The following is a 27,950-nucleotide window of genomic DNA, read 5'->3' as shown; positions in this document are numbered from 1 at the left end:
TGTCCCCGTCCTGCCCTGCGTGGTGTCCCCGTCCTGCCCTGCGTGGTGTCCTGGGTGCCACCCTGCGCGGTGCCCCCGTCCTGCCCTGCGTGGTGCCCCCGTCCTGCCCTGCACGGGGTCCCCACCCTGGCCTGGTGGGTGGAGGGCTTGCTCTCTGCCTCCGCTCACAGGGCGGCCCCCGCCCGGCTGTCGGCAGCAGGGCTGGCCAGCGTCCAGGCGGGGGGCGCGTGCGTGCCCAGCGGCGGGCGCGGGCCTCCTCCGCAGATCTGCGGCTGTGGGCGTGCGGGCGGCGGGTGGGGGCCGGGAGCCCCAGCCACGGCCCTCAGTTGGGTCCGGGGAGCGGGCTCAGCGGGGCGGGGGCAGCTCCAGCGGCCCGCCAGACTCCGCCGCTGGAAGGGGCTGTCTGCGTAGAGGGGCGGGGCTCGCGGCGGGCGAGGGCTTCGCTTCAGGAGGCGCAGGAGGCGGGGCCTGTGTGGCCGGCCCTGTGCCCGCGCCAGCAGCGCCACCTGCTGGGCCGACACCTGGGCGGCAGTGGCCACGGCGGACTCGGGGTCCCCCTGCAGCTGCCCGAGGTCTGCCGGGAGAGGGGGCTCAGGCGGAGCGGGAAGGGGGCCCTGGGCCACCCCCCTCCGCTCCCCCCCTCGGCCCCGGCGCCCTCCACTTACCCCGAGACAGAGAGTCCAGCAGGTCCCGGGGCACCCCGCGGGGGCTGGCATAATAGACCAGGAAGCCTGGAGCGAGGCAGACCGGTGCCGGGGCTGAGCTCGGCTCCCGGAGCCCCGGGGCAGCAGCTCCAGGAGCCCCGGGGCAGCAGCTCGAGGAGCCCTGGGGCAGCGGCTCGAGGAGCCCCGGGGCAGCAGCTCCAGGAGCCCCGGGCAGCGGCTCCAGGAGCCCCGGGGCAGCAGCTCGAGGAGCCCCGGGGCAGCAGCTCGAGGAGCGGGGGCCCAGGCCCGCCTTACCTATGAGCACGGCAGCTGCCCGGCGCAGGGGTCCTGCGGACTCCGCAGGTAGCCCTGGGTCTGGCTCAGAAAGCGGGGCACGTGGCGCGGGTAGCGCTGAACCTGCAGACGGAAGGGCTTGCGGCAGGCCTGGAGGGCCGCTGCTGCTGGGAAGGTGGGCTCGGAGGCCGGGGCCGCTCCACTTGGGGAGGGCAGCCCTGGCAGAGCGAGCGGGCAGCGGACCACAGCCCCCCCCCCACTGACCAGGCGGCGGCAGACGCGGCCCAGCGCCTCGGGGCTGTCGTAGTGGGCCACGGTGACCACCTCCTCCAGCAGGCCCACCGCAGCGCCTGGTCGCAGCGGGCCAGCGTCCACTCCGAGCTCTGCTGCGGGGAGGGAACGGAGTTAGGGGGCCAGGAAGAGGCAGGGAGTGAAGGGGGAGGGGCGGGGGTCAGGGGGAGGGCGGAGGGCCGGGGGCGGGAGGGCTGAGGGCCGGGGCGGGGGTCAGGAGGAGGGCTGAGGGCCGGGGGCGGGGGTCAGGGGGAGGGCTGAGGGCCGGGGCGGGGGTCAGGGGGAGGGCGGAGGGTCGGGGGCGGGGGTCAGGGGAGGGCGGAGGTCGGGGGCGGGGGGCTGGTGCTCAGCAGTGGAGGGAAGATGGGGAACCTGGGAGCCCACGAGATCCCGGGGGGCGTGCGGGCCTGGCAGAGGGTGGGCGTGGGGGAGTGGGTGGCATGGGGGGGTGACGCGGTCCCGAGGGACTGACCTCGGCCGCGTCCCGGCTGGGGTCGTGGAGGCGCAGCAGCAGCGTCACCAGGCTCTGCAGGACCAGTGTCCGCAGGGGTCCCCGAGCCCCAGCCGGAGCCCGCCCCGGCCCCGCCGCACCAGGGTGCCGAGCAGCCCGACCGCCGAGGCGCGGACCGCGTCCCGGGCCTGCTCGTGAGGGTGCAAATGGGGGGTGCGGTGAGGCAGGGCAGGGCAGGGCCAGCCAGGGCAGAGCCCGGGCAAGGCCACCGTCGGGGAGGCCGTCTGAGGACGCGGCCCAGGCCCCGCCAGGAGGAGAAGCCTGTGAGGGCTTGGAGGTGGACGGGTGCCTGAAAGCCCAGCCCTGGAGACGGCAAGGGGCAGGGCAACGGGGGGCAGGACGGGGGGCAGGAGCAGGGCAGGAGGACGGGGGCAGGAGGACGGGGGCAGGAGGACGGGGCAGGAGGACGGGGGGCAGGAGGACGGGGGGCAGGAGGACGGGGGGCAGGGCAACGGGGGGCAGGACGGGGGGCAGGAGCGGGGCAGGGGGACGGGGGACAGGGGGACGGGGGCAGGAGGACGGGGGGCAGGAGGACGGGGGGCAGGAGGACGGGGGGCAGGAGGACGGGGGACAGGAGACGGGGGCAGGAGGACGGGGGGCAGGAGCAGGGCAGGAGGACGGGGGACAGGGGGACGGGGGGCAGGAGGACGGGGGGCAGGAGCGGGGCAGGAGGACGGAGGGCAGGAGGACGGGGGGCAGGAGGACGGGGGGCAGGAGTGGGGCAGGAGGACGGAGGGCAGGAGGACGGGGGGCAGGAGGACGGGGGGCAGGAGGACGGGGGGCAGGAGGACGGGGGGCAGGAGCAGGGCAGGAGGACGGGGGGCAGGAGGACGGGGGGCAGGAGGACGGGGGGGCAGGAGCAGGGCAGGAGGACGGGGGGCAGGAGGACGGGGGGCAGGAGGACGGGGGGCAGGAGGACGGGGGCAGGAGGACGGGGGGCAGGAGGACGGGGGGCAGGAGGACGGGGGGCAGGAGGACGGGGGCAGGAGGACGGGGGGCAGGAGGACGGGGGGCAGGAGGACGGGGGGCAGGAGCAGGCAGGAGGACAGGGGGCAGGAGGACGGGGGACAGGAGGACGGGGGGCAGGAGGACGGGGGGCAGGAGGACGGGGGGCAGGAGCAGGGCAGGAGGACGGAGGGCAGGAGGACGGGGGGCAGGAGGACGGGGGCAGGAGGACGGGGGGCAGGAGGACGGGGGGCAGGAGCAGGGCAGGAGGATGGGGGACAGGAGGACGGGGGCAGGAGGACGGGGGCAGGAGCAGGGCAGGAGGACAGGGGACAGGAGGACGGGGGGCAGGAGGACGGGGGGCAGGAGGATGGGGGCAGGAGGACAGGGGGCAGGAGGACAGGGGGCAGGAGGACAGGGGACAGGGGGCAGGAGGACGGGGGGCAGGAGCAGGGCAGGAGGACGGGGGGGGCAGCCGCTCACGTCGTCCAGCAGCGGCAGGAGTCTGGGCCTCAGCTGCGTGCTCAGCAGCCGCACCGGCGCTCGTGGCTGCAGCAGCAGCCTCCGCAGGGCTCCCAGCGCGGCGCCCACGAGCCGCGGGTCCCCCTCGCCCAGAGCGCCCAGGAGCGCGGGCAGCAGGGCGCCCAGGTGCCGCACCTGCGCGGACAGAGACTAGGACGGAGACTGGCCGCCTGGCCCGGCCCCGCCCTGCCCGGCCCCGGCCCCGCCCGCACCTTCCCGTGGTTGAGGGCGAAGTGGCCCAGGCCCAGCAGGCCCAGCCAGCGCACCGTGGGCTCGGGGTCGGCCTGCCACGCGCGAAAGCCGCTCCAGGATGAAATCCTCCCGCAGGAGCCGCGCGGTGGGCTGGCTCTGCAACAGCTGGGCGGGGGAAACTGAGTCAGCGCACGGCTCCCGTGCGGGCCGGCGCTCCGCAGGGTTCGAGTACAGGGTCACTTCCGCCTCGCTCACCCCGGTGAAAAAGGCCATGGCAGTGAGCCGCTGCAGCTCGTCGGGGCTCCGCAGCCGGGGCAGCAAGTCTGCGAAGAGGCCTCGGAGGTGGTGGTCGGCGTGGGCGACCATGGCGCTGGGGGGCAAATGAGAGCTCTGCGTCGGCCCGGGGTGCGCGTCCTGGGGGAAGCTCCACCGCCGCCGCGGAGCCCCGCGCCTCGCCCCCTCGCACCGGGCGGCAGCGAGCCTCGACCTCCGGTCGCCCGGGCCCCTCCTCACCTGGCCAGCAGCAGGACGCCCTCCAGGTGGCTGTGCGCGCCCACCAGCCTCCTCCAGCCTCCGGCCTGCTCCATGCATGTGACCACCATGCGGCCCCCGTCCCCCGTGAGCAGGGCCTTCAAGGCCTCCACCGTGCAGCTGCGGAGGGGCGGCGGGTGAGAGGCCCCCGGGGCCCGGGGGGCGCAGGCCCAGCCCCGGCCCCCCGCCGCGCGCTCGCTCACCTGGCGTGGCCGTGGGCGGCCCCCGGTGGCACGGGGTCCAGGCCCTCGGGCTGTCCGGGGCGCGTGCGCCGCGGGCCAGCTCATGCAGCTGTGTGACCAGCGCCAGCAGCAAGTGCGGGTAGAAGCCTCGCGTGGCTCCCACGCAGCCAGACACAGCCAGCATCTCCCCAAGGGCGCGCGTGGCCTGCGGAGCAGCCGCCGCCCCGGGCGTTGAAGCCGCGCCTGGCGCCGCACCGGGCCCCGGAGTGGCGCGGACGGGACGCGCTCCGCCCCTGGGGAACCCGGAGGCGCCCGGTCCTCTGGCCCCGCCGCCCGATTCGCGGCGCGGCCGACCACGCCCACCCGGGCCACGCCCCCGGCCGAGCCTCTCACCGCCAGCGCTTCCGGCTCCGCCCGGCCGCGCCCGCCCGGCCACGCCCACCCGGCCGAGCCTCTCACCGCCAGCGCTTCCGGCTCCGCCCGCCCGGCCGCGCCCACCCGGCCACGCCCACCCGGCCGAGCCTCTCACCGCCAGCGCTTCCGGCTCCGCCCGCCCGGCCGCGCCCACCCGGCCACGCCCCCGGCCACGCCCCCCCGGCCGAGCCTCTCACCGCCAGCGCTTCCGGCTCCGCCCCGGCCGCGCCCTTCAGCGCCCACAGCAGTTGCACCAGCACCTGTCCATTCACGCGCTGGTTCCGGCTCAGGCTGCGCCACAGCTCGGCCGCCGCCCTGGGGGGGGCCCGCGTGAGGCGCCGCGGGGAGGCCCCAGAGGGGCGAGGACCACCCCCCCAGACGCCAGCAGGAGGGAGGGGCGGCGGGCCATCCCGCGCGCCCCCTTCGCCCCGCCAGCCACGGAGGCCGCGAGCGAGCCGGACCCGCCGCTGGGCCGCGAGGCCGGAGCGGCGGGCACGCGCGCTGAGCCCCGCGGGGTCGGCCGGGGGCTCACGCCCGCCATCCCAGCGGCTCAGGGGGCTGGGACCCGAGGGCTGCCCCTCACGGCGCGGGGCGGGAAGGTCCGCCAGGCCCCCATCTCCGATCAACCACCAGGAAACAGAGGCCGGCGGGACCCAAGTGGAGCGGCGGCCCGCGCACAGCTCCCAAGCCCCAGCTCGAGTCCGGGACTGGGGCGGGGCGGGGGGGGGGGGATCGGTGCAGAGAATAAAGCCTAAGGTGACCTCTGGGAGGAAGTCCGCGGCGCCCAAGCTCCGGGGCCTCCGCCCCCCCCCCCGGGCTGGCCTGGGGGAGGAAGCCGCGTGGGGCAGCGCGCGCGCGGGTTACCGGTCCGGGGGCAGCGAGCGCGGCAGCAGCGCGCACACCACGTCCCGCGCGTGCTCCAGGGCCAGCGCGCTCAGCACCCGCAGGGCCGCGCGCCGGGGCCTCCCCTCCGCCAGGCTGGGCACCTGCGCCAGCAGCCCGCGCACCAGAGCGTGCACCTGGGGGAGGGGCCGGGCTTCAGTGACCAGGCCCTTGACGGGGACCCCCCCTCGCCAGCAGCCCACACCTAACCCCCCACCCGGCAGGATCAACCCAGAAGGGGGCCCGAGAGCCGCTGCCCGCCAAATCCCCCTGGGAGGGTGGCCCCAGGGGTCGGGGCTGACTTGGTCCTCCAGTCGTTCCCCGCGAGCTTCCAGGACGGAGGTCAGGCTCTGCGCAGTGGCCTGGGTCCCGGCAAAGCCGGCTTCCTCTAGGCAGGCAGCCGTGTACACCGCGAGGTCCGCCAGGGCCCCTTCCTCCCAGGAACCCTGGGGGGCCTAGGGCAGGGTGGGTGGATGTATGAGGTCCCCAAGCCTCCCCTAGCTCCCCTCCTCAGGCTCCACCCGCCCTATTCCTTCAGTTGCAGCAAAACCCCAAGCCCATCTACTCTCCCACCCCCCCAGCCCTGGCACCCCCACACCAACCCCATCCAGTACACCCCTTCCCCAGGCAGGGCACCCCCACACCAACCCCATCCAGTCCACCCCCCCAAGACCTGACACCCCCACACCAACCCCATCCAGTCCACCCCCCCAAGACCTGACACCCCCACACCAACCCCATCCAGTCCACCCCCCCAAGACCTGACACCCCCACACCAACCCCATCCAGTCCCCCGTCCCTGGCACCCCTCATGTTTCTACCTGGTGGGGCCCCTCAGGGGCTGGGTCCTGGGCACTGTGTGGGGAGCGGGGCTCACTGCCCGCTGTGGGAGTCGCCACCCCATCTCCAGATCGAGCCTCAGAGCTGGAGGGTGCCTGTGCCTGGCGCTCAGCCTCGGGTTCAGGCTCGGGAGGTGCAGGCTGAGAGCCGGTCCACGGGGGTGGAGAAGCCTGCCCCTGGCTAGCCCGGATGCCTTCCGCCAGAGCTGTCAAAGTTAGGGACCCCACAGGGGCCCCCTGGCTCCTGCCCCGGGCCCACACCCCCCCAGCCATGAGGCCCCCACCGGCAGCACCTGCCCGGGCTCCTCCGGGAAGGTGTATCCAGGTCTGACCTAGAAGCCGGCCCTGGGCGGGCCCGTGGCCCAGCGTGGCGGCGTGCCTGTGTGGGTGTGTGCGTGTGTGAGTGTCTGAGCGCATGTCAAGAGTGGCCGAGAAAACCCAGAGGCGTCCTGGCCTGGGGCAGGGCCTGCAGGACTTCGAGAGCCCAGTGGCCGGCCTGGGCCCTGCACCTGCCCCGGCCCCGGCTCCCGGGTCCAGGGAGAAGGCAGGTGGGAGGAGGGAGAAGAGGAGCCGACTCCTCTTGCTTGGCGGCCCCGCGCCTCGGTGGCCAGGGCCAGGGGCTGGGCTGGGTCCCTGCGTGCCGCACAGGAGGACATCGCTGGGACGGGCAGCTGGGTGCCGTCCCCACCTCCGAGCTCCAGGCATCCCGAGTGTGCACGGGTGAACCGTGGATGGCCGCCGCCTCTCCCGGGCTCCGGGGGGCCCCCACTGTGGAGGGGGGCCCTTCTGGGACTCGGCGAGCTCTGCCTCGGTGTCACCCTCCCACCCTCATCATTCCAGATCGTGCCCGGACACTGCTAAGTGGGTGAGTGTGTCTCTCCGGCTCCTGTCCCCGGGGCTGCCCCGAATCCCCACCCTTCATCCTCACCCAGTCACACAATAGGCCCTGCCCAGCCCCGAACCGGAGGAGCTGGACGAGCGGGTCCGGCGGGGCGCTTGAGCAGAGGAAGTGCTCCGGAAGGGAAGCACCGGACAGACGGCACACGCACACCCGGGACGGCCCGAGCGCCCCAGGCCGTCGGGGCCCCAGGCTCCCACCCCGCCGCCTGGCAAGCCCAGAGTCTCCCTGCTGGGCGGCCACGCTGGCGTCCACGGTCATTAGCTCGCTACCCAGCGTGGGGACGGCCCCGAGGGAGCCCCCGTCGTCCTCCCTCGTAGCCCAGCGGGATGTGACGGGGGCTGCCGTCGTGCAGGCCGGGTGGTGGACCCGGCAGGGGACACGGGGCCCTGCTACGCTTGGGAGGCGTCTCCTGGCTCACCAGCTGCTGCTCACGCCGCAACCCTAGCAAGGCGGGAGGCTGAGCCCCGTGGACCTCGGTTCAGAGCCGCCCGGGGCGGGACGGTCCGCGAGACCCTTTTCTCTAATTAACCACGGAAAGCCTTAAATCGGCGCTGTGGCTCAAGGGGTAGAGCGCAAGCGTGCTAGCCCCGAGCAAAAGAGCGCAGGGTCCGCGCCAGGCCCCGCGTTCGAGCCCCCGCACCGGTGCATGGGTGTGCGCACAGCCCCCGGCCTCTAGCCCGGGACGGTGGCATCCTCGGCAAGTGTGCGAGCCCGCTGCCCGCAGCCACCTGGGCGAGGCCGGCGCGACGGGGCCCCGGGGGCTGCCGGGAGGGAGGAGCGAGACCGAGAGGCCGCCCAGGGTGGGCCGGGCGCACAGGTGGGCGCAGCTGGAGCCGCCACGCGCAGGCCCTCGGGCGCCCCGTCCTGCCTCCGCCCCGGCCGGGCGCCCGCGGGGGGGGGGGGCTTCCGCGGCGGCCCCTCCCGGTCAGGGCTCCGGGCCCGGCGACGTCCCCGGAACCCGCGCGAACAAATGACACGGCACACGCTGTGGGCGCAGGGAGGGACTTGTTTCCGGCCCCCCTCACACGGGCCCCCCGGCACTCAGGCTGTCCACCAGGGCCCGCAGCTGCTCGGACAGCGCCACCTGCAGAGAGGGGGGGCGGGGTCAGCGGGCGCCGGGCACCGGGCGCGCGGGCCAGGGCCACCGGCTGGGCTCTGCCTACCTGGTACGGAGCGGGGCTCTGCAGCCGCTTATGCGCAGGGCGGAGGCGGCTCAGCGACCACTGGGCGAAGGCCCGGGACTCTGCCAGAGACGGGAGCGGCTCACACAGCTGCAAGAGACGGGGGGGGGGGGGGGGGGTGAGAGGCTGTGGGGGGTGGGGGGGGTGTAAGAGGCTGTGGGGGGGTGGGGGTGAGAGGCTGTGGGGGGATGGGGTGGGGGGGTGAGAGGCTGTGGGGGGTGGGGTGTAAGAGGCTGTGGGGGGGTGGGGGGGTGAGAGGCTGTGGGGGGTGGGGGGGTGAGAGGCTGTGGGGGGTGGGGGTGGGGGGGTGAGAGGCTGGTGGGGGATGGGGGTGGGGGGGGTGAGAGGCTGTGGGGGGTGGAGGGGTGAGAGGCAGTGGGGGTGGGGGGGTGAGAGGCTGTGGGGGATGGGGGTGGGGTGTGAGAGGCTGTGGGGGGATGGGGGTGGGGGGGTGAGAGGCTGTGGGGGGATGGGGGTGGGGGGGTAAGAGGCTGTGGGGGGTGGGGGGTGAGAGGCTGTGGGGGGATGGGGGTGGGGGGGTGAGAGGCTGTGGGGGGTGGGGGTTGAGAGGCTGTGGGGGGATGGGGGTGGGGGGGTGAGAGGCTGTGGGGGGTGGGGGGGTGAGAGGCTGTGGGGGGATGGGGGTGGGGGGGTGAGAGGCTGTGGGGGGTGGGGGTTGAGAGGCTGTGGGGGATGGGGGTGGGGGGTAAGAGGCTGTGGGGAGATGGGGGTGGGGGTTGAGAGGCTGTGGGGGGATGGGGTGGGGGGGTGAGAGGCTGTGGGGGGTGGGGGTTGAGAGGCTGTGGGGGATGGGGGTGGGGGGTAAGAGGCTGTGGGGAGATGGGGGTGGGGGGGTAAGAGGCTGTGGGGGATGGGGGTGGGGGTGAGAGGCTGTGGGGGTGGGGGGGTGAGAGGCTGTGGGGGGATGGGGGTGGGGGGGTGAGAGGCTGTGGGGGGATGGGGGTGGGGGGTAAGAGGCTGTGGGGAGATGGGGGTGGGGGGGTAAGAGGCTGTGGGGGGATGGGGTGGGGGGGTGAGAGGCTGTGGGGGGATGGGGGTGGGGGGGTGAGAGGCTGTGGGGGGTGGGGGTTGAGAGGCTGTGGGGGGATGGGGGTGGGGGGGTGAGGGGTTGTGGGGGGATGGGGGTGGGGGGTTGAGAGGCTGTGGGGGGATGGGGTGGGGGGGTGAGAGGCTGTGGGGGGTGGGGGTTGAGAGGCTGTGGGGGGATGGGGGTGGGGGGTGAGAGGCTGTCTGTCGGGGTTGCACTGAGGGGGGGTGTGGAGGGGGGGAGAGGCGGAGGGCGGGCGCGGAGCATCACCTGGCCCTCACTCAGCCAGCGTCGCAGCAGCGGCTCCACCCGCGCGGGCCTCACGGTGCGGGGGTCCCGGGCCCCCAGGGGCCAGACCTTCAGCTCCCTCTCGGCCTGGGGCGGGGGCTCCTCCGCCAGCTGCAGCATGTCCAGCAGCAGGAAGCCTGCGGAGGCGGAGGGCGGGGCTAGAGGGGCCCGGGGGAGGCCGGCCGGGGGGGGGGGGAGGCCGGGGGGGGGGAGGCCGGTGGGGGTGGGGGGAGGCCGGCCGGGGGGGGGGGCTCACCCTCAGAGTCCAGGAGCCGGAAGGCAGCCTTGCTTCCCGGCAGCGTCTGCTTCTCGGGGTCTTCCGTCAGCTTCATCCGAGCTTGGCCCCCCACAGACACCAGCTGCGGGGGGGGTGGAGGGCGTCACGGGCTCCCACCCCAGCCCGCCCCGCAGGCCCGCCCCCCCCCGCCCGGCTCGGCCCCCACCTTGTAGACACAGCCCAGGGAAGGCTGCCGGGGACAGGTGACCAGGCCGGTGCCAATGCCGATGACGTCCACCTCGCTGCCCTGCCGGGAAAGGAGGCGGCACGGAGCTCAGGCAGGGCCTGCAGGGCCCCCCGGGCTCCCGGACCCCCCTCCCCCACCCCCACCCCCCGGCCGCCCTCCCCCGCCCCCCCCCCCCACCCCACCTCCTGGGACAGTCGGGCCAGCTCCTCCTCGTCAACGTTGTTGCTGACTGCGATGGGGAGCAGCTCCAGCCAGGGCACCTGGAAGCTGCAGGCAAGGGGCTTCGGCACTGGCCTTGGCCTTCCGTCCCCTCCCCTCGCCACGCCCAGCCCTTGGCGTTGGGGCCCCGGGGCCCCCCGGCCCTCGCTGCCCCCGCCCCGCCTCAGGCGGCAGCCCTTGCCTTCCAGCAGCGCCCCCTCAGAGGACGCGGGGACTCACCGGGCGGCGGCCGACCGGAAGACCCCACGGACCTCCCGCGCCTGCTGGAGCAGGTCACCGCTGTCCAGCCTCACGCCCACCGCCCTGTAACCCAGCTCTCCCAAAGCCAGGGCCACTGCCAGGAAGTTGGGGAGACCGCTCCTGCGGGCGCAGACGAGGGCGAGAGGCTGCCGCGGCCCCCCCCCGGCCGGGGTCCCCCCCCCGAGGACGCCCGCGGTTACCTCTGCACGCTGTAGGAGTCCAGCAGGCCCTGGAAGGCCCGGGGAAAGGCCAGCGCGTAGGCCACGAAGGCGGCCCGCTCCCCGGGGTGGGGGTCCTGCGCGCGCAGCCCCAGGTGGGCGCACACGCGCCCCAGCCACGCCGCCGCGCCCGCGGCCAGGTCCACCCGGGGGCCGGCACCGGCGGCGGGGGCCAGCGTCTGCCGAGCGGGGCGGGCGGAGGGCGGGCTCAGGCGCGTGCCCCGCGCGACCCGGGAGGGGCCCTCCGCCCCAGCCCCAGGGCAAAGGTCACGAGCGCCGTCCCGCGCCGGCTGGGGGGGGGGGGCCCTGCGCCCTCTGACCGGGGCGCCCGCAAGTGCGCACGGCCGGCCCGGCCCCGCCCTGGGCGCCGGAGCTGGGCCGGAAGCCCGTCCTCTCTCCTACGGGGTGTCTGCTAGCAGGTACTGACCGGGTCCGGGGGCACCTCGCTGCCCGAAAACGAGGTGACGAAAGAGTGGGCGAGGGTCCCGGCCACCGGCACCCCCCGCAGCTGCCCGGCCAGTGTGTTGCTGCTGCCGTCGAACCCTGGAGAGAAGGCGGGCCGGCGAGGGGGAGCCGCGGGCGGGGGCGTCCCCGCCCAGCCCCCGCAGGGCCCCGGGCCTCACCCCCCAAGTAGCTGTAGGTCGAGGCCGTGAGGCCGCCGTCGGGGCCCTGGGCCCGGCGCAGGCCAAACTCCAGCAGCCGCTTCCCGGGCCCGGCGATCAGGCGCAGCCGCGCTGCGTTGGTGGCCACCAGGCTGTGGGAGGGAGAGAGAAGCCACTGGGCGCCCGGCCCCCCTCCGGCCCCGGGGAGCGGGTCCTGTCTCCCCGGGGAAGCCCCTCGCCCGCCCCCACCGCCCAGCTGCTGGCCCTGGGAGGCGCGGGGCCGCCCCACCTTGCGTAGCTGACCAGGCAGAGCAGCGGCGTCTCCAGCAGCTGCACCAGCAGGAGGGGCCCGGACACCTGCAGCAGGGGCACCTGCGGAAGGGCGGTGAGCGGCCCCGCGGCCAGACCCCGCCCGCCCCCCCCCCCCGCCCGGGGCCGCCCGCCCTCAACTCACCCCCGGGAAGGCCAGGGAGCCCTCGGGCAGGGCCTGCACCGTCACCCCGGAGCAATCCAGGGTCCGAAGGTGTTCGAAGAACGCGGGGTCCGTATCTGGGGGCAGCACGGACGCCAGGAACCTCACATCTGGGGACAACAGGAGCCCAGTGAAGGCTGGGACAGCAGAGTCCAGCGAGGTCCCCGGCCTCCCTGGGCTAGGGGCACGCTGGGGACCGGGCAGGAGGGGCTGGGGGGGCCGTGGCCCAGCTCCCAACCGGTGCCCAGGAGGGCGCCACAGGGGTCAAGAAGGGTTTTGTAGGAGTTCTGGGGGGCTGGGGGTGGGGGAGGGCTCTCCCCCGGGGCGGGCTCTGGGGTCCCTGGCTCTCCCCAGCTGGGGGGGCCGGGCTCTGGGGGCCCCGGCTCTCGAGGAGCGGGCTCTGGGGTCCCCGTCTCTCGGGGGGCGGGCTCTGGGGTCCCTGGCTCTGGGAGGGGGGGGCAGGCTTTGGGGTCCCTGGCTCTGGGAGGGGGAGGCGGGCTCTAGGGTCCCTGGCTCTGGGGGGGGGGCGGGCTCTGGGGTCCCTGGCTCTGGGAGGGGGGGGCGGGCTCTGGGGTCCCTGGCTCTGGGAGGGGGGGGGCGGGCTCTGGGGTCCCTGGCTCTGGGAGGGGGGGCGGGCTCTGGGGTCCCTGGCTCTCCCCGGCTCTCAGGAGGCGGGCTCTGGGGTCCCTGGCTCTGGGATCCCTGGCTCTGGGAGGGGGGGGGCGGGCTCTGGGGTCCCTGGCTCTGGGAGGGGGGGGCGGGCTCTGGGGTCCCTGGCTCTCCCTGGCTCTGGGGGGGGGCGGGCTCTGGGGTCCCCGGCTCTCTGGGGGCGGGCTCTGGGAGGGGGAGGCGGGCTCTGGGAGGGGGAGGCGGGCTCTGGGGTCCCCGGCTCTCTGGGGGCGGGCTCTGGGAGGGGGAGGCAGGCTCTGGGGTCCCTGGCTCTGGGAGGGGGGGGCGGGCTCTGGGGTCCCTGGCTCTGGGAGGGGGGGCGGGCTCTGGGGTCCCTGGCTCTCCCCGGCTCTCAGGAGGCGGGCTCTGGGGTCCCTGGCTCTGGGAGGGGGAGGCGGGCTCTGGGGTCCCTGGCTCTGGGAGGGGGGGGGGCGGGCTCTGGGGTCCCTGGCTCTGGGAGGGGGGGCGGGCTCTGGGGTCCCTGGCTCTCCCCGGCTCTCAGGAGGCGGGCTCTGGGGTCCCTGGCTCTGGGATCCCTGGCTCTGGGAGGGGGGGGGCGGGCTCTGGGGTCCCTGGCTCTGGGAGGGGGGGGCGGGCTCTGGGGTCCCTGGCTCTCCCTGGCTCTGGGGGGGGCGGGCTCTGGGGTCCCCGGCTCTCTGGGGGCGGGCTCTGGGAGGGGGAGGCGGGCTCTGGGAGGGGGAGGCGGGCTCTGGGGTCCCCGGCTCTCTGGGGGCGGGCTCTGGGAGGGGGAGGCAGGCTCTGGGGTCCCTGGCTCTGGGAGGGGGGGGCGGGCTCTGGGGTCCCTGGCTCTGGGAGGGGGGGCGGGCTCTGGGGTCCCTGGCTCTCCCCGGCTCTCAGGAGGCGGGCTCTGGGGTCCCTGGCTCTGGGATCCCTGGCTCTGGGAGGGGGGGGGCGGGCTCTGGGGTCCCTGGCTCTCCCTGGCTCTCGGGGGGGGGGGGGGGGGGGCGGGCTCTGGGGTCCCGCGCGCCGCCCGCCCGCCCGCCCCTCCACCCCCACCCCCGCACCTTCGTCCCGCAGGCGGAAGGCGCGCAGGAAGCGCAGGCAGTCCCGCAGGCCCGCGGCCAGGGCGAAGGCGCCGCCGAACGGGCAGCGGCGGAAGTAGAGCTCGAACTCGGCGGCGTCGCGCGCCCGGCCGGCGCGCCAGTAGCCCAGCGCCATGGTGGCCTGGTAGAGGTCGGTGAGCAGCGGCCGCGCTGCCGCCCGGTCCTCCGCGCCCGCCTCGGCCGCCATCGACCCGTGACCTGGGGCCCTGGGGCCCGGGCCAGCGGCGCACACCGGGAGGCGGCGCCTTCTCCCGGAACCTCGGGCGGGGCTTCCCGCAGCCCCTTAACCCTTGCCCTCCCGCTGCGCTCCGGGCGCCGGGCTGGCCGGGGTGCAGGCTGCCCGCGTGGGCCGGGACCCCCAGGGCCGGCGGGCTGCGCCCAGGGGGGACTCCAGGAAAGAGGCCCCAGCCCGCCGCTAGGCGCTGCCTGCCCCGCCCCAAAGGCCAGCTTCTGTGGCAGCTGTTTTGGGGTGTTTTTTTTGGGGGGGGAGACCCTGCACTTGAGGCCCACAGGAAGTGCTCTCTAAGCCTTGGAGGAAAGGCACTGCCCCCTGTGGCCCTGCGGATACCAGTTGACGTGAAGAAGCCACATCCAAATACCACGTGTGGCTGATCGGTGGCCGGGAGTTAAGAGGGCGGGCAGCCCGGCGGGGTGGGGCACAGGCTGGCCATGGCAGAGCATACTTAGAATGGACGGAGGGGCAGGACTCTTCAAACCAAAGCAGGGAGGGGACGGAATGGTAGACGGAGGGCTGGGAGGTGGGAGGCGCGGGGTCCCAGGGTGGAGGGGTGCGCGGGGCTGCGGTCGCCGCAGTCAGGAGGGAGGCAGACTGCAGATAGGGGGGCTTCTCCACGGAATGCGCCAACAGATTCGGTCCCCGCAGCCTGAACAGAGGCTGTCACTGCAATGTAGCGCAGAGACCAAGAGGTGTGCGTGACCGGCGCATGGAGCGGGAGGGGAGCCCAAGGCCCCTGTGCGTGAGCAGCTTTGTGTGCACGGGCACGAACGCCCCACCAAGGGACACAACAGGAGTCACAGGGCAGAGTCTCAAGTCTTTAATTTCAGCAGAGGCTCACACACACAAACCATGCACTCAGAATTCAGATCTTGTTGAAAGCTGCAATGTCCACACTCTGCACCTGTGGAGACAGGAGGGGGGGCTTGTGGCCAGCAGTTCCCGAGGCCCACCCACTGCCCTCCCGCTCCTCTGGCCAGTGGCGGACTCACATGTTCTTCAAACTTGGTGATCTCTTCTTCCAACAGGTCTGTGCCCACCTTCTCGTCCTCCACCACACACTGGATCTGCAGCTTACGGATGCCGTAGCCCACCGGCACCAGCTTGGAGGCCCCCCAGACCAGCCCGTCCAGCTGCACAGAGCGCACGCAAGCCTCCAGCTGGGCCATGTCGGTCTCATCATCCCACTAGGGGAGAACGGAAGAGAAAAGGGAGCCCGCTCACACACTGCCAGGGCTCTTGGGGTATCCCAAGCTGCACCCGCCGGCCCCAGGGGGCACGGAGGCCCCGCTCCTGTCACGCACGGGCTTGACGTCCAGGAGGATGGATGACTTGGCCACTAGGGAGGGCTTCTTGGCTTTCTTCTCCGCGTACTGCCGCAGCCTCTCCTCCCGCAGGCGGGCCGCTTCCTTGTCCTCCTCCTCCTCATCGCTGCCAAACAGGTCAATGTCATTGTCCTCGTCGTCCTCTGCCGGTGTGGCCGCCTTCTTGGCTGGGGGCTCCACTTGGCGCATGGGAGACACGTGCTGCCGCAGGCAAGCAGAGGCTGAGGCTCCCCACCCCCCCGCCCCCCGCCCCCCCGAGGGGGCAGCCTGGATGGCTTCCACGTGGCCTGGGAGGGGCTCACCTGTGTCTGCGGGGCGGCGGCGCGGTGGCCGGGAGAGCTCTTCTCCAGGGCGCTCAGCCGGGCCTCCAGCTTGGAGATGGCCTGCTGCAGATCCTGCACCACTGCGGGAACAGGACGCCGGTTAGGGGACAGAGGCGGAGGGCGGCGCCCCCGCCAGGCCCAGGGCCTCACCTCCTCGCAGGCTCTGGTTCTCCACTTCCAGGCTGGCGATCCGAACCGCGAGCTCACTGTGATCTCCACCAGGCCCGCTGGAAACCCCGGGGCCCGAGCTCTGCAAGGAAGGAGCCTGGGACTCAGCACCCCAGTGTGCCCTAGGGTTCCCTCACTCACAGCCACTCGGGGAAAAGAGCCCCAGTCAGCCCCACTGGGTCCCTGCTATGATCAGGACCACGGAGCCGCAACTCAGCCTCGGCCGTCCTGGCTGGCGGCAGGGAGGAAGGCTGCACAGAACACAGCGGCACTCTCGGCCACGCAGAGGGCACAGGACAAGAAGCACGGGGGCTATACAGAGGCAGCATGCACTTCACAACTGCCATTGTCCAGCAGGACTTACAGTCCCAGGGGCGACCTGGCTCAGAGCCTCGGGGGGGCCTGGCAGCACTGCCTTGAGCTGGAAACGGGAGGGGAAAGCAGTTAAAGGGCCAAAAGAAAGGACGAGGCTGTCAGCACAGCACCTTGCCTCCCCACGGCCATGCAACTGCCCAATCCACGGTGGGCGGAACCCAGGCCTCCAGCCTCAGGGTGCACATGCACGGGAGGGGGGGGCAAAGGGGTAAATCAGGGCACAGCTAGCCCCATGCAAGTCCCAGCCACACCTCATCTCGAGCGCATGCATGCTCTCGGCTCTCACTAGTGCAGTAAGAGGCTCAGCTTTGTGACAGAAGTCTTTGCAATCCAGGGCTGGGAACATGGCCTAGTGGTAGAGTGCTCGCTTCGTATACATGAGGCCCTGGGTTCCATTCCTCAGCACCACATATATAGAAAATGGTGGGAAGTGGCGCGGTGGCTCAAGTGGTAGAGTGCTAGCCTTGAGCAAAAAGAAGCCAGGGACAGTGCTCAGGCCCTGAGTCCAAGCCCCAGGACTGGCCCAAAAAAAAAACAACAAAGAGAAAGTCTTAGTAACCCAGTCCCTAAGCCCTAACAGTGTACATGTACCCTCTTCCTGTCCCCAAATACGGGGACGTGGAGGTGAACCCCAGCACAGCCTAGGTGGGAGACATTCTAGGAGCCTCAGGGTGCCACACCCAATCTAGCCAGCAGGTACTGCACAGTCCACTGAAGTCCATGCTACTCTAACCCCGTACATGCCAGGCCTGAGCCTGGCTGGCACCCAGGCACGCGCGGGCCACAGGCTAGGCTGAGGCTGGTGGGAAGGGGTCAGGAAGTCAAGGCAGAACCCAAGAAGGGGCAAGTATAAAGCCCCAGCGGCACTTGTACACACACAGAACGATGATGTCACAAATCAGTTATGGCAAGCAGAATGAATACAGGTCTTGGCCCCTGGAAGTGGCACACTGTTGGGACAAATCTTAAAAACATGGAGTTGGTCAGTGGATACAGCTGGCTTAAATAGTATGATAAAAATCCTGCTTACTCACTGAAGCGCCTTGGGGGGGGGGGGGTGCTGGAAGGGGGCAAGGAGCCCAGGCGAGACCCTCAAGTCAGTGGTTGACAATGGGTACACATGGCGCCGTTGGTAGGAGCTTTGTGGGGGGAGTCAGAAGGCAAGAGCGGCACTGCCACGGGTGGAGGTGGACAGGCACTCTGACTCAATTGTGCCGTGGAGACTTCTAAGTGAACCGGGGGGGAGCACCTTACTTCCTTCTTTTTTTTTTTTGCCAGTCCTGGGCCTTGGACTCAGGGTCTGAGCACTGTCCCTGGCTTCTTTTTGCTCAAGGCTAGCACTCTGCCACCTGAGCCACAGCGCCCCTTCTGGCCGTTTTCCATATATGTGGTGCTGGGGAATCGAACCAAGAGCTTCATGTGTAGGAGGCGAGCGCGCTTACCACTAGGCCATACTCCCAGCCCACCTTACTTCCTTCTTGATGCTTACAGTAAGATGAAAGATGGACAGAATTGCTAAGCAGAAAAGAACTGGGAGTTTATGGCCTGAAAACTTCCTAGTCTCTCAGCCAGGTGCCAGTGGCTCACGCCAGTAATCCTAGCTACTTAGGGGGCTAAGATCTGGACTGGGGTTCAAGGGTAGCCCAAGCAGTGAAAGTCCATGAGACTCTTATTGCCAACGAAGCACCAGAAAGTCCTCAGTGGAGCTGTGGCTCAAGTGGCAGGCAAAGTGCTAGCCTTGAACACAGGAAACTCAGAAAGAGTGTCTAGGCCCTAAATTCAAGCCACAGGACTGGCATGAAAAAAATTAGTCTCTCTAGAGTGCAAAAGATAGGCACCCAAACTCAGCTAGGGAAGAATGCAGTATGAAGCCAGTGGCAGCTGCCAGCCGGCCAGTGCCAAGGAAGGACGACATGGGGTCCACTCCACAGGTGCCAAAGGGGAGGTCACACCTGCAAGATGGTGGGGAGCCCCGGCTGGCACGCAGGCCTGTGACACACAAGTAAGACTCACAGGGCTCTTGAGAGTTTATACAACTTAGTGTATATACTGACAAGTTGAACCAAAAGGGACTGTGAGAACGAAATCAAAGCCACAGACACCAGCCTTGTGCAGGCAGGAATGCTAGCCATTCCCAGCTACAAACAAGTGCTCTCTGGTGAATCTTGACTTCTAGGTGGCGCCATGAGCCCAGAGGCTCCGTCTTCAAGCTTCATGCATGGTGCCTAGCTGGCTTTTGAATCGACTCGGGACCAGTGAAGCCCTCCTCTCTCCCTTTCTTAGCAGGAACACCTGCCACATCTGACCCATGCTCACTCTGGGGGGTAACTTACGTGCTAGGCACACAAGTCCACCCCTGGAGAGGAATTCTGCCTTGGCACAGACTGCCTATGCCTGACTCTGCCCATGTTCTGAACTAAGACTTCGAGGGTGTTGGCGTAGGGCAGCTAGAGCATGGACTGAACCTGCGCGGTTCCTATGGAGTACTGGGTGGACCACAGGATGATCCCCTTCCTTCCATGAACTCCTCGCCTTACACAGCGAAAGGGAATTAGCAAATATATAATGAGGTTTGCTGTTTGGGACAGGAAGGAAATCCTAGCCTATCTGGACAGGCTGGCTGCAACCACAAGAACCCCTGGGCTGGTGGGGAGGCAGGGTGCAGAGACAGGACTGCAAAGACAGAAGCAGAGGCTGGAGGGCTGAGACTGCCCGCTACAGGCCACAAACCAAGGAACCCCCAAATGGCAGAAAACAGATTCCCTCCTGGAGCCTGAGAAGCACTGCTGTGTGCTGCTGGCACTTGGATTAAGGCGTGGAAGACCCATTTTGGACTTGTGTCATCCAGGACCATACGATGAGTTTATGCTGCTTTAAGCTGGGACCTAGGGGTAATCTGTTCCAGTGGGTCTCTACCCTTGGGAGTAAGGAAGCCCGGGCAATAGGTCCACTTGCCATCTAAGAGCACACCCCCTCAGCCTGCCCGGCAGGTCACACCGCTGTGGACCGCCCACCACTCCCAATCTGTCTGCTGCCTGGAGGCCACACCGGGCCACAAGTCCAAGACGGTGCTGGTTCCATGGCCAGAACTAAAGGAAGCTAGTGAAGCAGCTTGCATTCCGTGGCAAGGCCCAGCAGCCACGCAGCAGGAAGCGAGCGGGAAGGGAGAGGTCTCCACGCAGGCGCAGCGCAGAGACAGCGCTCGGCTCGGGAGCAGCCACGCAGGCGGGCACGCGGGAAGGCCTGCGGGCCTCAGCGCCCCGTGCCCTTCACGAACACCACAGCCCACGCGGTGGCGCCATTTGGCTCAAAGCGGCACGGAGGGGGAAGCGGACACGCGGCGGCTGAGCACGAGCCCGCGGGTACGCGGGAACGCGGGCCGGGGTACTCACTCCCGCCAGGGATTTCTGGATGTTCTCTCGGGCTCTGGCAATGTCACGGAGGATCACACTGGCACCATTCTCCTGCAGACAGCGCAGAAAGAAGCAGTCTTTTTTTTTTTTTTTTTGAGTTAGAAAAACCCCAAGAATCCTCACCCAGAGAGCAAAGCAGCACTGCACAGAACACAAGCAAGCAGGGCGGGAAAGCGGGCTGCTGCAGGGCTCAGGCTTGGCCCTGGTGGCCTGGGAGTGTGTGGTGTCCCGTGTAGAACGCCCCCAAGCCTCCAGAGCCCCTTGGCCCTAACGCCCCTCTGCCCGCCCGGCCCAGGCGGCCCTCACCTGGCGGGAGGCACCGGCTGCAGGCCCGTTCATCTGCTCATAGAATTTCCTTTCAGCATCATCGTATTTGAACTTGTCAAACCAGATCTTTTCATGCACCAGAAAGTTTGTCGCCATTTTTCTGCTGGGAGGGGAGAAGTCAGGTTAGCACAGCTAGTGTGTGTGTGGGGGGGTTGTCTGAAGAAGGCACCCCTTGGCCTCATCTTCCCCACTCGTCCCGTCCTGGCCCGCTGGCTCATGCGCTGCGCGTGCCCACGGAGAACAGAGTGGGTCTCACGTAGCAGGACAGAGCCGGCAGCCACACCAACACGCTACACGCACGAGTCTTCAGACCAGGGTCCTAAGGTGACCCCCAAACCTCTGGGAATCCACAAGGCACTACTCCCTTTCAATCACAAGAACCACACAGCAACAGTGTGAGCACAGAAGAACATGAGAACCCGGCCACCAACCAAGCCAGGCCCAAGACTTTCAACCATGTCACGATGACTACTAGGCCCACTGCATATTTTTCTGCTGTCAGACATTTTCCATGAAAATATGCTATGGGTACTAATAACAAGCTTAGTCTCCTTCAATACGTAAGCACTATTTTTTTTGGGGGGGGGGGGAGGGTGAGGAGAGCTCTGGGGCTGAACCGGGGCCTGGGGACTATCCTTGAGCTTGGGTCTAGTACTCTACTACTCGAGCCACAGCTCCACTCTGGCTGTGTGTGTGTGTGTGATTAGTTTGAGATAAGTCTCATGGACTTTGCTGCCCAGGCTGGCTTTGAACCACAATCCTCAGACCTAGCTTCTTGAGTAGCTAGGATGACAGGCATGATCCACCGGCACCCAATTTATATGCATATTCTCGGTTGCAATGGCGACCTATCTGGCAAATGTCAATAGATATCCCAGTCCCCACCCCGCGGAGCCCTCACCACCTGCTACCTGACCCTCCGGCTGCCCTGCCACGTGTGACCCCACCGTGCCCGCCTGAGCAGCTGGGCAGCTGGGCAGCGGGGCCAGCGAGCCCAGGGCCGCAAGGCAGGGACGGCAGTGGAACACTGGTGTCCAGGACCTCCCTGTGCTTCCCCGACCACTTGTCAGCTCCACCCTCCCTTCCATGCCCAGTCAGCCCACCCGTGTCCTCGAAGCCCAGCGGGCAGCAGGGGACGGAGCTGTGCCCCTTTCACAGCCTGGCACGGGTCCCTCCCCAGGATCACGGAGCACAGCCCTGAGGGGCTTCTCTCCTGCCCCAGACCAAGCCCGACAGAGGCTGCTGGCTGGCAGTGTGCTCTCGGGCCTGCTGCCCACCTTACCTCAAAGGCAGGCACGCGTTACAAGGCTGCCTGGGGTACCGAAACACGGCCCCCACATTTTGCCTGAAATGGCCCCCGGAACGAGGCCGGAGGCTTCTCACTTGCCCTGTCCTGCACCCTGCAACCCACCAACCCCAATAGTTCAGAACTGGGACCCCCCAAGGAGGGGCTCGCCCTCGCCCAGCCTTTCAACTTTGCCAGGCCCCAGGTCTGGGCAGCTCCCACCCAGGACGGGACGGGACGGGACGGGGAAGAGGGGCCCCAGCCTGGGGACAGTCACCCCTGTGCTTGCAGCCCTAGCCAGGCCAGGCCCCCTCTGCCACTTCTCCTACTTGGGTCTCAGGCTGGACACGGATGGGCCCGACCGAGGCCCGGGGCGCTGAGCCAGGGAGGCGGCTTCCAGGCGCCAGGCCATGCGCAGGGCTTCGGCAGCTTGGTGGCGGCACTCGGCGCTGTCGTAGCTGGGCTTGCCGAGCCAGGGTGCCTCTGCGTCCTTGTGCAGGAAGTACCAGTAAGGCAAGGCCGAGGGGACCTCCCCGTCCGTGCGCCGGGGCCCAGCCCGCTTGCTTCCCATGGCGTGGCGGCCCCTCCGGTCCCTGCGGCCCCTCCGGGGGCCCTCCGCCTGGCCGGCTCGCTCCTGCAGGCGCACTTTCCCGGGGGGGTGGCCGTCAAACAGGGCCTCGTAGAAGACCCTCTCGGCTGCGTCATACCGGGGCTTCTCCAGCCACACCTCCCCCACCAGTGCCCGCAGGCTCCCCAGAGGGGGCTGGCCATTGGCCGGCAGGCCGGGCTGGTGGGCCAGGGCCAGGTCGGTGGCGGCCCCGGGCTGGCCTGTGTCGGGAGCCCCCCGAGTCTGGCTGGGCTCCGCAGCCAGCAGCAGAGCTTGAGACCATTCCACAAACGCGCGCTCGGCCTGGTCAAAGCACGATTTGTTGACCCAGATGCCCCAGGTCACGTGGTGGCAGGCCACCTGGCTCCCATGGGTGCAGGGGCCCTGAGGGGCTGGGGAGGGCTGCTGGGCCGCGGCGTCTGCCAGCCTCTGGCGGTAGGAGCTTTCTGCCTGGTCAAAGAGTGGCTTGTCCAGCCACACGTGGTCGGCGGAGAGGCCCACGAGGGCCAGGTCCTCCTGGCCCAGCCAGCTCTTGGGGGAGCGCTTCCTCTTCTTCTGCAGTGGCTTCTTGCTGTCGTGGCTCTTCCTGGGATCGCTCCTGCCGCCGGTGTTGGGGGCCTCGGCGTCCTCGGTGTCCTCCTGCCCAGGCCCATTTACGGCTGGCACCTTGGCCGGGAGCTGCTGGGCAGAGGCGGCAGCCTGCATGGCCCTGTGCTCATGGAAGCGCCGCTCGGCCTCCTCATACTTGTGCTTGTCCTCCCAGACGGTCTCCAGGGCACAGGAGGCCTTCCCGCTCCTCATCTTCGGACACAGCATTAAAAAGCAAGCACAAGAAGGCAGTTGCAACACAGCAGAGGCACCTGCCTCCCACGCCCTCCTCAGCCTGACCGGAGGGGCTGGCAGGGAGGCAGGGGCCTTCCTAAAGGGGGTCCGAGAGATGACATGCAAGGGCCCAGCCCACAGTCAAAGCCACGTGGGAAACTCTTGTAAATGAAAAGTACATGCATTCACATGTTTACGTAGTTGCTGCAGAAGCTGCCTTTGCTAAAGTTAAGTGGGCCCCACAGAGCGCGGAGGCCTCTACCGGACACCACGTCCAGACCTGCCACAGAAACCTCCACCTAGCTTGCACTCCGCTGGGATGGGCGTGGACAACCAGCACTTTCCTACAGTAAGCACGCCTAGTGGAATAGCCAAGACTGACTTCCGCTAAGAAGTCACCCCCGGCGCATCTGAGCAAGGCTGTGCTGCGCCTGACACCTCCCAGGGAGCCGGCCGGCGGCGCTTCTAGTCCACAGGAAGGTCCGTGGCCACCTGAGCGTGCCCACCACCACCAGCCCGTCGCCCGCCCAAAGCAGCGCCCTGGACTGCCTCGCTGTGGGCCTGGCCTTGCAGACAGAGGCCAGGAGCACAGGCCGACCGCCTGCGCCTGAAGGGCCGTCAGCAGCAGGCCCGGCCCTGGCGGTGGTGACGGCGCGGAGGGCCAGGGCCCCAGACTCTGCTCTAGGGACCTATGTCAGCACCCGTGTGCCCCGAGGAAAAGCCGCCGGGACTCCTTTAGCCAGGTTCAGCTACGCACGCCGAGCTGCCTGGGGGAGGGGCGTGTGCCCCACCACCCTGGCAGGGCGGCGTGGCGCAGCCTGAGGCCAGGCCACGGGCCGGCCGCCGCGTCCTAGCTGGAGGACAGTCTAGCTGAAGGCAACGGTGAGCTCCCTGTCCAGGGCTCTCTCCTCACACACCCAAGTCCCACCCAGGAGAAGGACTTTGGAGAGAGGTCCTAGCTGGATGCCCACCTCTACGTAAGAGCAGGGGCTCCTTGAGGGAAGCCACCAGGCTCCTTCCACTGCCAGGAGCCACCGAGGCCAGGACAGACAGGCCACCCCTCACTTACCAAGGGCAGATTTCAGGGGCACTGGCAGGGACAGGGGCAAGAGACCCGGAGGCAAGGTACTGTGACATCACTTACTGTTGCCAAGGGGACGGGGACTGGCTTGGAGGCAGGCCTGACGGACCCCCAGCTCACTAGCACATCACCTGGCGGCCTGGCTCTTTCAGAGCGGCAAGTCTAGACTGAGCCGGGGACTTGGCCTCACTGCCCAAGTGACCACACTCCAGGCTCCCGGAGCAGCCCCCCGGGGAGCAGGGGCCTCGGCTCCGGGAGAGGACGCCACCTCTAAGGCGTGGGCCCAGCAAGGGACAGGGCCAGAAACGTGCCAGAAATACGTCGCTCCCTCGGGCCACAAGCCAACAGGAAGGTGTACTTACTTTTGCTTTGGCCTCCTAGGACAGCATGAAGGAAAAGCACCAAGGTTAGACCAGTGGGAAAGGTCAGCTGCCCCAGACGGCCGCTCAGGAGAGCCCAAGCAGGCTGGGCCTTGGGGGTGGGGGGCTACGGAGGCGGCTACAAAGCTCCGGGCAGGACAGAGCCACCCCGCAGAACCTCAGGTGACTGTCTAGCCCACACGCCGACTCAGCCCTTGAAATGTAGCTCTCGGGGTTCCCCTCGGGAGCCACCCTCTCCTAGCTGTCCTCCTCTGAGCCCAAGGAACCTGCGTGGAGATGAGTCAGGGTCCTCCCGAGGGCTGATGGGCTGTGCACCCTGCTGCAGCCAGGCCCAGCGCTCACGGTGGGGTGGGCAGGGCTTGCAGCCCAGGCTCCCACCCAACGCACAGTAAGGCTTTCAAGCCGCCTACACGGGGTCAGCCCCTCCTGGAAGGCGCTGGGACGTAAGCTACGAGCCCCCGCAGAGTACCCTGGCCAGCCACATTCCCTCGTGGGGAATGAAGCTCGTCTCTGGCTTCTCCAGGCTGGGACAGGAGCTTGAAAAGAGAAGGGAGGACAATGAAGAGAGCCAGCTGCCACAGAAGCAGGCTCAGGTGTAAGGAAAGCGAGGACCCAGAGGGAAGTAGCCTGAGTGGAGCTCTTTCCAGAGGCGCCGCATCCCACTGCCACTGGGAGGAAGGGAGTCGGTGGGTGGTGCCGTGGGGGGTGGGTCTGCCGGTGGTACTGGCCGTGTCAGCCTGGAGACAGCACCAGGAGCACTCGGAGGAACTGGCTGCAGCCTCCGTAGTATGCACAGGGCCTCTCACAGTCTCTGTTCACCTACCAGCCTCTGCCAAGGACATGCTTCGCTAGCAGTGCCAGCCATGGTGGCTAGAACCCAGTTATCTCCATGCACCAGGATGGATGGTGAAGGCTTTCAAGATCAGCTTCCTGGCCCTACCCCCAACCCCTTCAAGCAGCCTGTGCTGCAGTAGAATAGTGAGGGGGGCAGAAGACTGGGTCAACCTGCCAGCAAACTCAGCTCCACACACCCCCACCCCAGCCACACCTTCCTCGGTGTCCACCTGCCCGAGAATGTGAACCAGTGCAGTCCAGTAGAACTCTGTCTGGTGTCCAAAAGGGCAGAGGTTAGCACGTGAAATGCTGAGGGTGCCAGCGCGGTGGCCAGAGTGCTGTCATGTGTGTGCAGGAGTGATACTTTTGCCTTTCCTTTCTGGCAGTACTGGGGGTTTGAACTCAGGACCTCACGCTTGCTAGGCTGGCACACTGAACTAGGCCTCATTACCTACTTTTAGGATAGGGCTTCGCCAGGATGCACGCCTGAGCCACAGCCACCTACTGTTTTTAGGCTTTTGGTTGTCCCATAGGGCACTGCTTCCCTTTGGTGGAGAAGGATGCCTTCTGGACTTTTCTGCCTAGCATCCTGATCTAACTTGGCTTCTGGCGTTGCCTGGGATGACACGCGCGCAGTTATGGGGGACTTCCCAAACGTTTCTGCACTGACTGGCCTCAAACTGATCCCCTCTCCTCCCAGGATGGCAGGGAAGAAGCACCAGCATCCAATCCTTCACCCTTTTTGTTTTGTGGTGCCAGTCCTGGACCTTGCTAGAACTGAGGGCCCGGGTGCTGCCCCTGACATTGTTTGCTCGAGGCTAGCACTCTGAGCCACAGCTCCACTTCTGATTTTCTGGTGGGAGATAGGGTATCGTGGACTCTTCTGAGTAGCTGATTATAGACCTAAGCCACCAGTGCCTGGCCTTTTCATCCTTTTGGGGGGTTAAATTCCACACCCTGAAGTTCCCACTCACTGCTTCACTGCTTCCAATCCTGCCTACCTCAGCCCTACTTAGAACCACCGACTTGTCGTATGGCAGAAGAGGCCTACATGCTGAGGCCTGGAGCTGACGCTGCAGCTACCCAAATCGCTCCAGCCCAGGTCTAGCTAGCCCCAACAGCTTCCTTGCCTCAAATGCTAGCTCATCAGTTCTATTTTTGTCATGGCCTGTGGTACTCGGCCTGCTTAATAACGCAAGCCTTTGCAGCCGTTCCCAATACCTATGCCGGACCTGAACTAAATTACCTGGGGACTAGCGCATGGGATAATTAAGGCTCCAAGTGCAATGGCCACTGAAAGCCATCAAGACAGGAGGGGGACTGAAACCCAGGGCATGCTCTTCACACACGTACGTAGTCCACAGAAATGTACCATTGCAGCTGGCTGCTGGTGGCTCATGCCTGTAATCCTAGCTTTGGCCAGCCTGGGCAGAAAAGTCAAATCTCCAACTAAACAGCAAAAAGCAGGGAGGAAGTAGTGGTGTGGGCTCAAGTGGCAGCTCCCCCCCCTTCAGAGGAGGAAACCAAGCTAGAGCATCAAGTCAAGTTCAAGCCCCAGTACCTGCCAAAACACATACACGACAACGACAAAAGTACAAAATGTCTCACTGCCTCCCTCCATCTTCCAATGTGCACACATGGCCTTGGGATCCCAGCACAGGTCGAGTCCGGACCTCCCAGCCTTCCCTGCCCCGAGCCCGAAACGGCTGATACTAGTATGCACCAGCTACTCTTTGGAACAAAACCCTGCCAAGCCCACGTGCCCACCTTGTCGAGCCTTTCAGCTCCCCCAAAGCCAAGAGTGGAGGGCTGGCCCTTCAAGGGGCAGGAAGCCAGCCAGCCAGAAGGGCTCTGCTCTGAAACTCCCCAGCTCACTAGGAGACGGGGCCGGCCCCTCCCTCCGAGGAGGTGGAGGCTGGCGTGGGGTCTGCCACCACCGCCGCCGCCAGGGACGGGGGGCTCCTTTTCTCTTGCTTCCAGGTGGGTTCTTGTCTCTGCCATCCTATGGCTTAGGGCCAGGCAGCCCTGCACTCGGGCTTATGTGCCAGGCATTCGAGGAGAATGAGAAAGTCTTTCCGGGGCGGGGGTTCCGGTCACAGTTGTCCTTTGCCGTGTCCAGAAAGATATCTCGGCGTCATCCGCCACGCACACGACAGGCTGGGCTCGAGGAAGGCGGAGGGCGCCCCCGGGGGGTAGGAGGCCCCGGGGGTCCGTCCATGCCGGTAACCCGGCTAGGTGTCGGGCTGGGCAGAGGCCTGCAAGGCTCCCGCCCGCTCCTCCCCGCGAACCACCGACTCCCGCACGGAGGGCGCCCGCCGGGGGGTGGGGGGGTCCTCGGGGCCCCAGGGCCTCACAAACACGTGCGGGGCGAGCGCCCGGACGCCAGGCCTCCCCGGCGGCGGCTCCCGGGGCCTCCACGCCGCGCTCCGGGCCGGCTGCGGCCCACAGCCTCGGCCACGTGGACGCCGGCCCGCCTCCCCGCCTCCCCGCGCAGGCCGCCCGCCCCCCCCCCGCGCCGGGCCGCGGGCGCCAGGGCGAACGACGCGGGCCCCGGCCTCGAACCTCCCGGGCGCGCGCGCCGGCGCCAGCGGCGGGGGCCGCGGTACTCACGCCGGGCGAAGGGGGCGACGACCCGGAGGAGGACGTGCGAGGAGCGCGGGACCGCGGAGGACTCGGCGTGCGCCGGCTCACGCACCGGAAGCGGGGCGGGGCGCACCACCTCGGCCGCGGGGGGGGGGGCGCGGGGTCGCGCGCGCGCCGCCGCTCTGTCGGGGCCCGCGGGGCCGCGCGTGCCGGGGGCGCCCCGGCGGCCAGCGGGCGCCGGATGGCCTCGGAGTCCGCTCTCCGTCGAGGCGGCCGGCGCCGCGAGCTTGGGGCTGGGCCGCGGCCCGCCCGGCGCCCCCGCCCCGGCCGCGCAGTGGAGCCGTCCGGGCGAGCCGGGGCGGGGCCGGCGGGCGCGCGCTCCGGAAGCTGCGCGCGGCGGCGGCTCGTGCGCAGGCGCAGTCGGCGGGCCCAGCGCGCAGGCGCCGCCCCGGCCGGCGAGACAAAAGGGAGGGCCGCCGGCGGCCCCGCCCTCCGGCCCCGCCCCGGGAAGCCCGCGCGCGCGCGGGCGGGCAGACGCGCGGGCGGGCAGGCGGAAGCGGGGCTGGGGCGCCGCGGCGG

At 69.2% G+C, this 27,950-nt stretch overlaps 3 protein-coding genes across 9 annotated transcripts; all 3 read right to left on the bottom strand.

Moving 5' to 3' along the window:
* Nucleotides 1–164: 164 nt before the first annotated feature.
* Mroh6 (maestro heat like repeat family member 6) lies at nucleotides 165–6,657 on the bottom strand. Its single transcript, XM_048359217.1, is given in 19 exon segments — nucleotides 165–574; nucleotides 666–731; nucleotides 960–989; nucleotides 992–1,061; nucleotides 1,203–1,276; nucleotides 1,279–1,321; nucleotides 1,702–1,787; nucleotides 1,790–1,868; nucleotides 3,169–3,342; nucleotides 3,420–3,503; nucleotides 3,505–3,564; nucleotides 3,655–3,769; nucleotides 3,913–4,050; nucleotides 4,134–4,149; nucleotides 4,152–4,317; nucleotides 4,724–4,841; nucleotides 5,391–5,545; nucleotides 5,711–5,863; nucleotides 6,230–6,657. Coding segments are annotated over 19 exon segments (2,328 nt in total). The 5' UTR covers nucleotides 6,521–6,657.
* Nucleotides 6,658–8,119: 1,462 nt separating this feature from the next.
* Naprt (nicotinate phosphoribosyltransferase) lies at nucleotides 8,120–13,835 on the bottom strand. Of its 3 annotated transcripts, none has more exons than XM_048359038.1 (13): nucleotides 13,575–13,835; nucleotides 11,863–11,990; nucleotides 11,698–11,780; nucleotides 11,430–11,560; nucleotides 11,234–11,349; nucleotides 10,789–10,985; nucleotides 10,568–10,708; nucleotides 10,312–10,396; nucleotides 10,109–10,189; nucleotides 9,922–10,024; nucleotides 9,648–9,802; nucleotides 8,312–8,419; nucleotides 8,120–8,232 (listed from the first exon to the last, which is right to left on the bottom strand). In XM_048359038.1, exons 1-13 carry the CDS (start codon nucleotides 13,798–13,800, stop codon nucleotides 8,170–8,172), a joined length of 1,617 nt encoding a protein of 538 aa, XP_048214995.1. In that variant the 5' UTR covers nucleotides 13,801–13,835; the 3' UTR covers nucleotides 8,120–8,169. The 3 variants fall into 3 exon arrangements, 2 of the variants coding, with proteins under 2 accessions (XP_048214995.1, XP_048214996.1); XM_048359039.1 differs by having other exon boundaries at nucleotides 8,147–8,232; nucleotides 11,698–11,765; XR_007212822.1 differs by lacking the exon at nucleotides 9,648–9,802 and having other exon boundaries at nucleotides 8,191–8,232.
* An 817-nt stretch (nucleotides 13,836–14,652) lies between these two features.
* Nucleotides 14,653–27,469, bottom strand: Eef1d (eukaryotic translation elongation factor 1 delta). 5 transcript variants are annotated; one of them, XM_048358530.1, is made up of 9 exons: nucleotides 27,399–27,469; nucleotides 19,759–19,882; nucleotides 19,432–19,503; nucleotides 16,029–16,085; nucleotides 15,647–15,746; nucleotides 15,476–15,576; nucleotides 15,153–15,374; nucleotides 14,841–15,035; nucleotides 14,653–14,752 (listed from the first exon to the last, which is right to left on the bottom strand). In XM_048358530.1, exons 2-9 carry the CDS (start codon nucleotides 19,873–19,875, stop codon nucleotides 14,714–14,716), a joined length of 903 nt encoding a protein of 300 aa, XP_048214487.1. In that variant the 5' UTR covers nucleotides 19,876–19,882; nucleotides 27,399–27,469; the 3' UTR covers nucleotides 14,653–14,713. The 5 variants fall into 5 exon arrangements, with proteins under 5 accessions (XP_048214487.1, XP_048214488.1, XP_048214484.1 ...); XM_048358531.1 differs by having other exon boundaries at nucleotides 19,759–19,879; nucleotides 27,399–27,454; XM_048358527.1 differs by lacking the exons at nucleotides 16,029–16,085; nucleotides 27,399–27,469 and adding an exon at nucleotides 21,394–22,726.
* Nucleotides 27,470–27,950: the final 481 nt, after the last annotated feature.

Source organism: Perognathus longimembris, chromosome 12, assembly GCF_023159225.1.
Source record: "Perognathus longimembris pacificus isolate PPM17 chromosome 12, ASM2315922v1, whole genome shotgun sequence".
Classification (NCBI taxonomy): Eukaryota; Metazoa; Chordata; class Mammalia; order Rodentia; family Heteromyidae; genus Perognathus; species Perognathus longimembris.
This window is presented reverse-complemented; position numbering and strand designations above follow the sequence as displayed.

Bases quoted from the DNA above. Each gene is read 5' to 3' on its own strand.
- Eef1d (XM_048358527.1), bottom strand. From the start codon at position 22,487: ATGCTGTGTCCGAAGATGAGGAGCGGGAAGGCCTCCTGTGCCCTGGAG. The intron at 15,747-19,431 runs GTGAGTACCCCG...CCTTCCTTGCAG, and splicing joins TCCAGAAATCCCTGGCGGGA to AGCTCGGGCCCCGGGGTTTC. The intron at 15,577-15,646 runs GTGAGGCCCTGG...CTGTTCCCGCAG, and splicing joins GAACCAGAGCCTGCGAGGAG to TGGTGCAGGATCTGCAGCAG.
- Naprt (XM_048359038.1), bottom strand. From the start codon at position 13,800: ATGGCGGCCGAGGCGGGCGCGGAGGACCGGGCGGCAGCGCGGCCGCTG. The intron at 9,803-9,921 runs GTGAGCCCCCCC...CCGCCTCCGCAG, and splicing joins CCGGCTCCTGGACTCTGAGG to GCTTCCTGCTGCTGGACATG. The intron at 8,233-8,311 runs GTAGGCAGAGCC...CCCTCTCTGCAG, and splicing joins AGAGCCCCGCTCCGTACCAG to GTGGCGCTGTCCGAGCAGCT.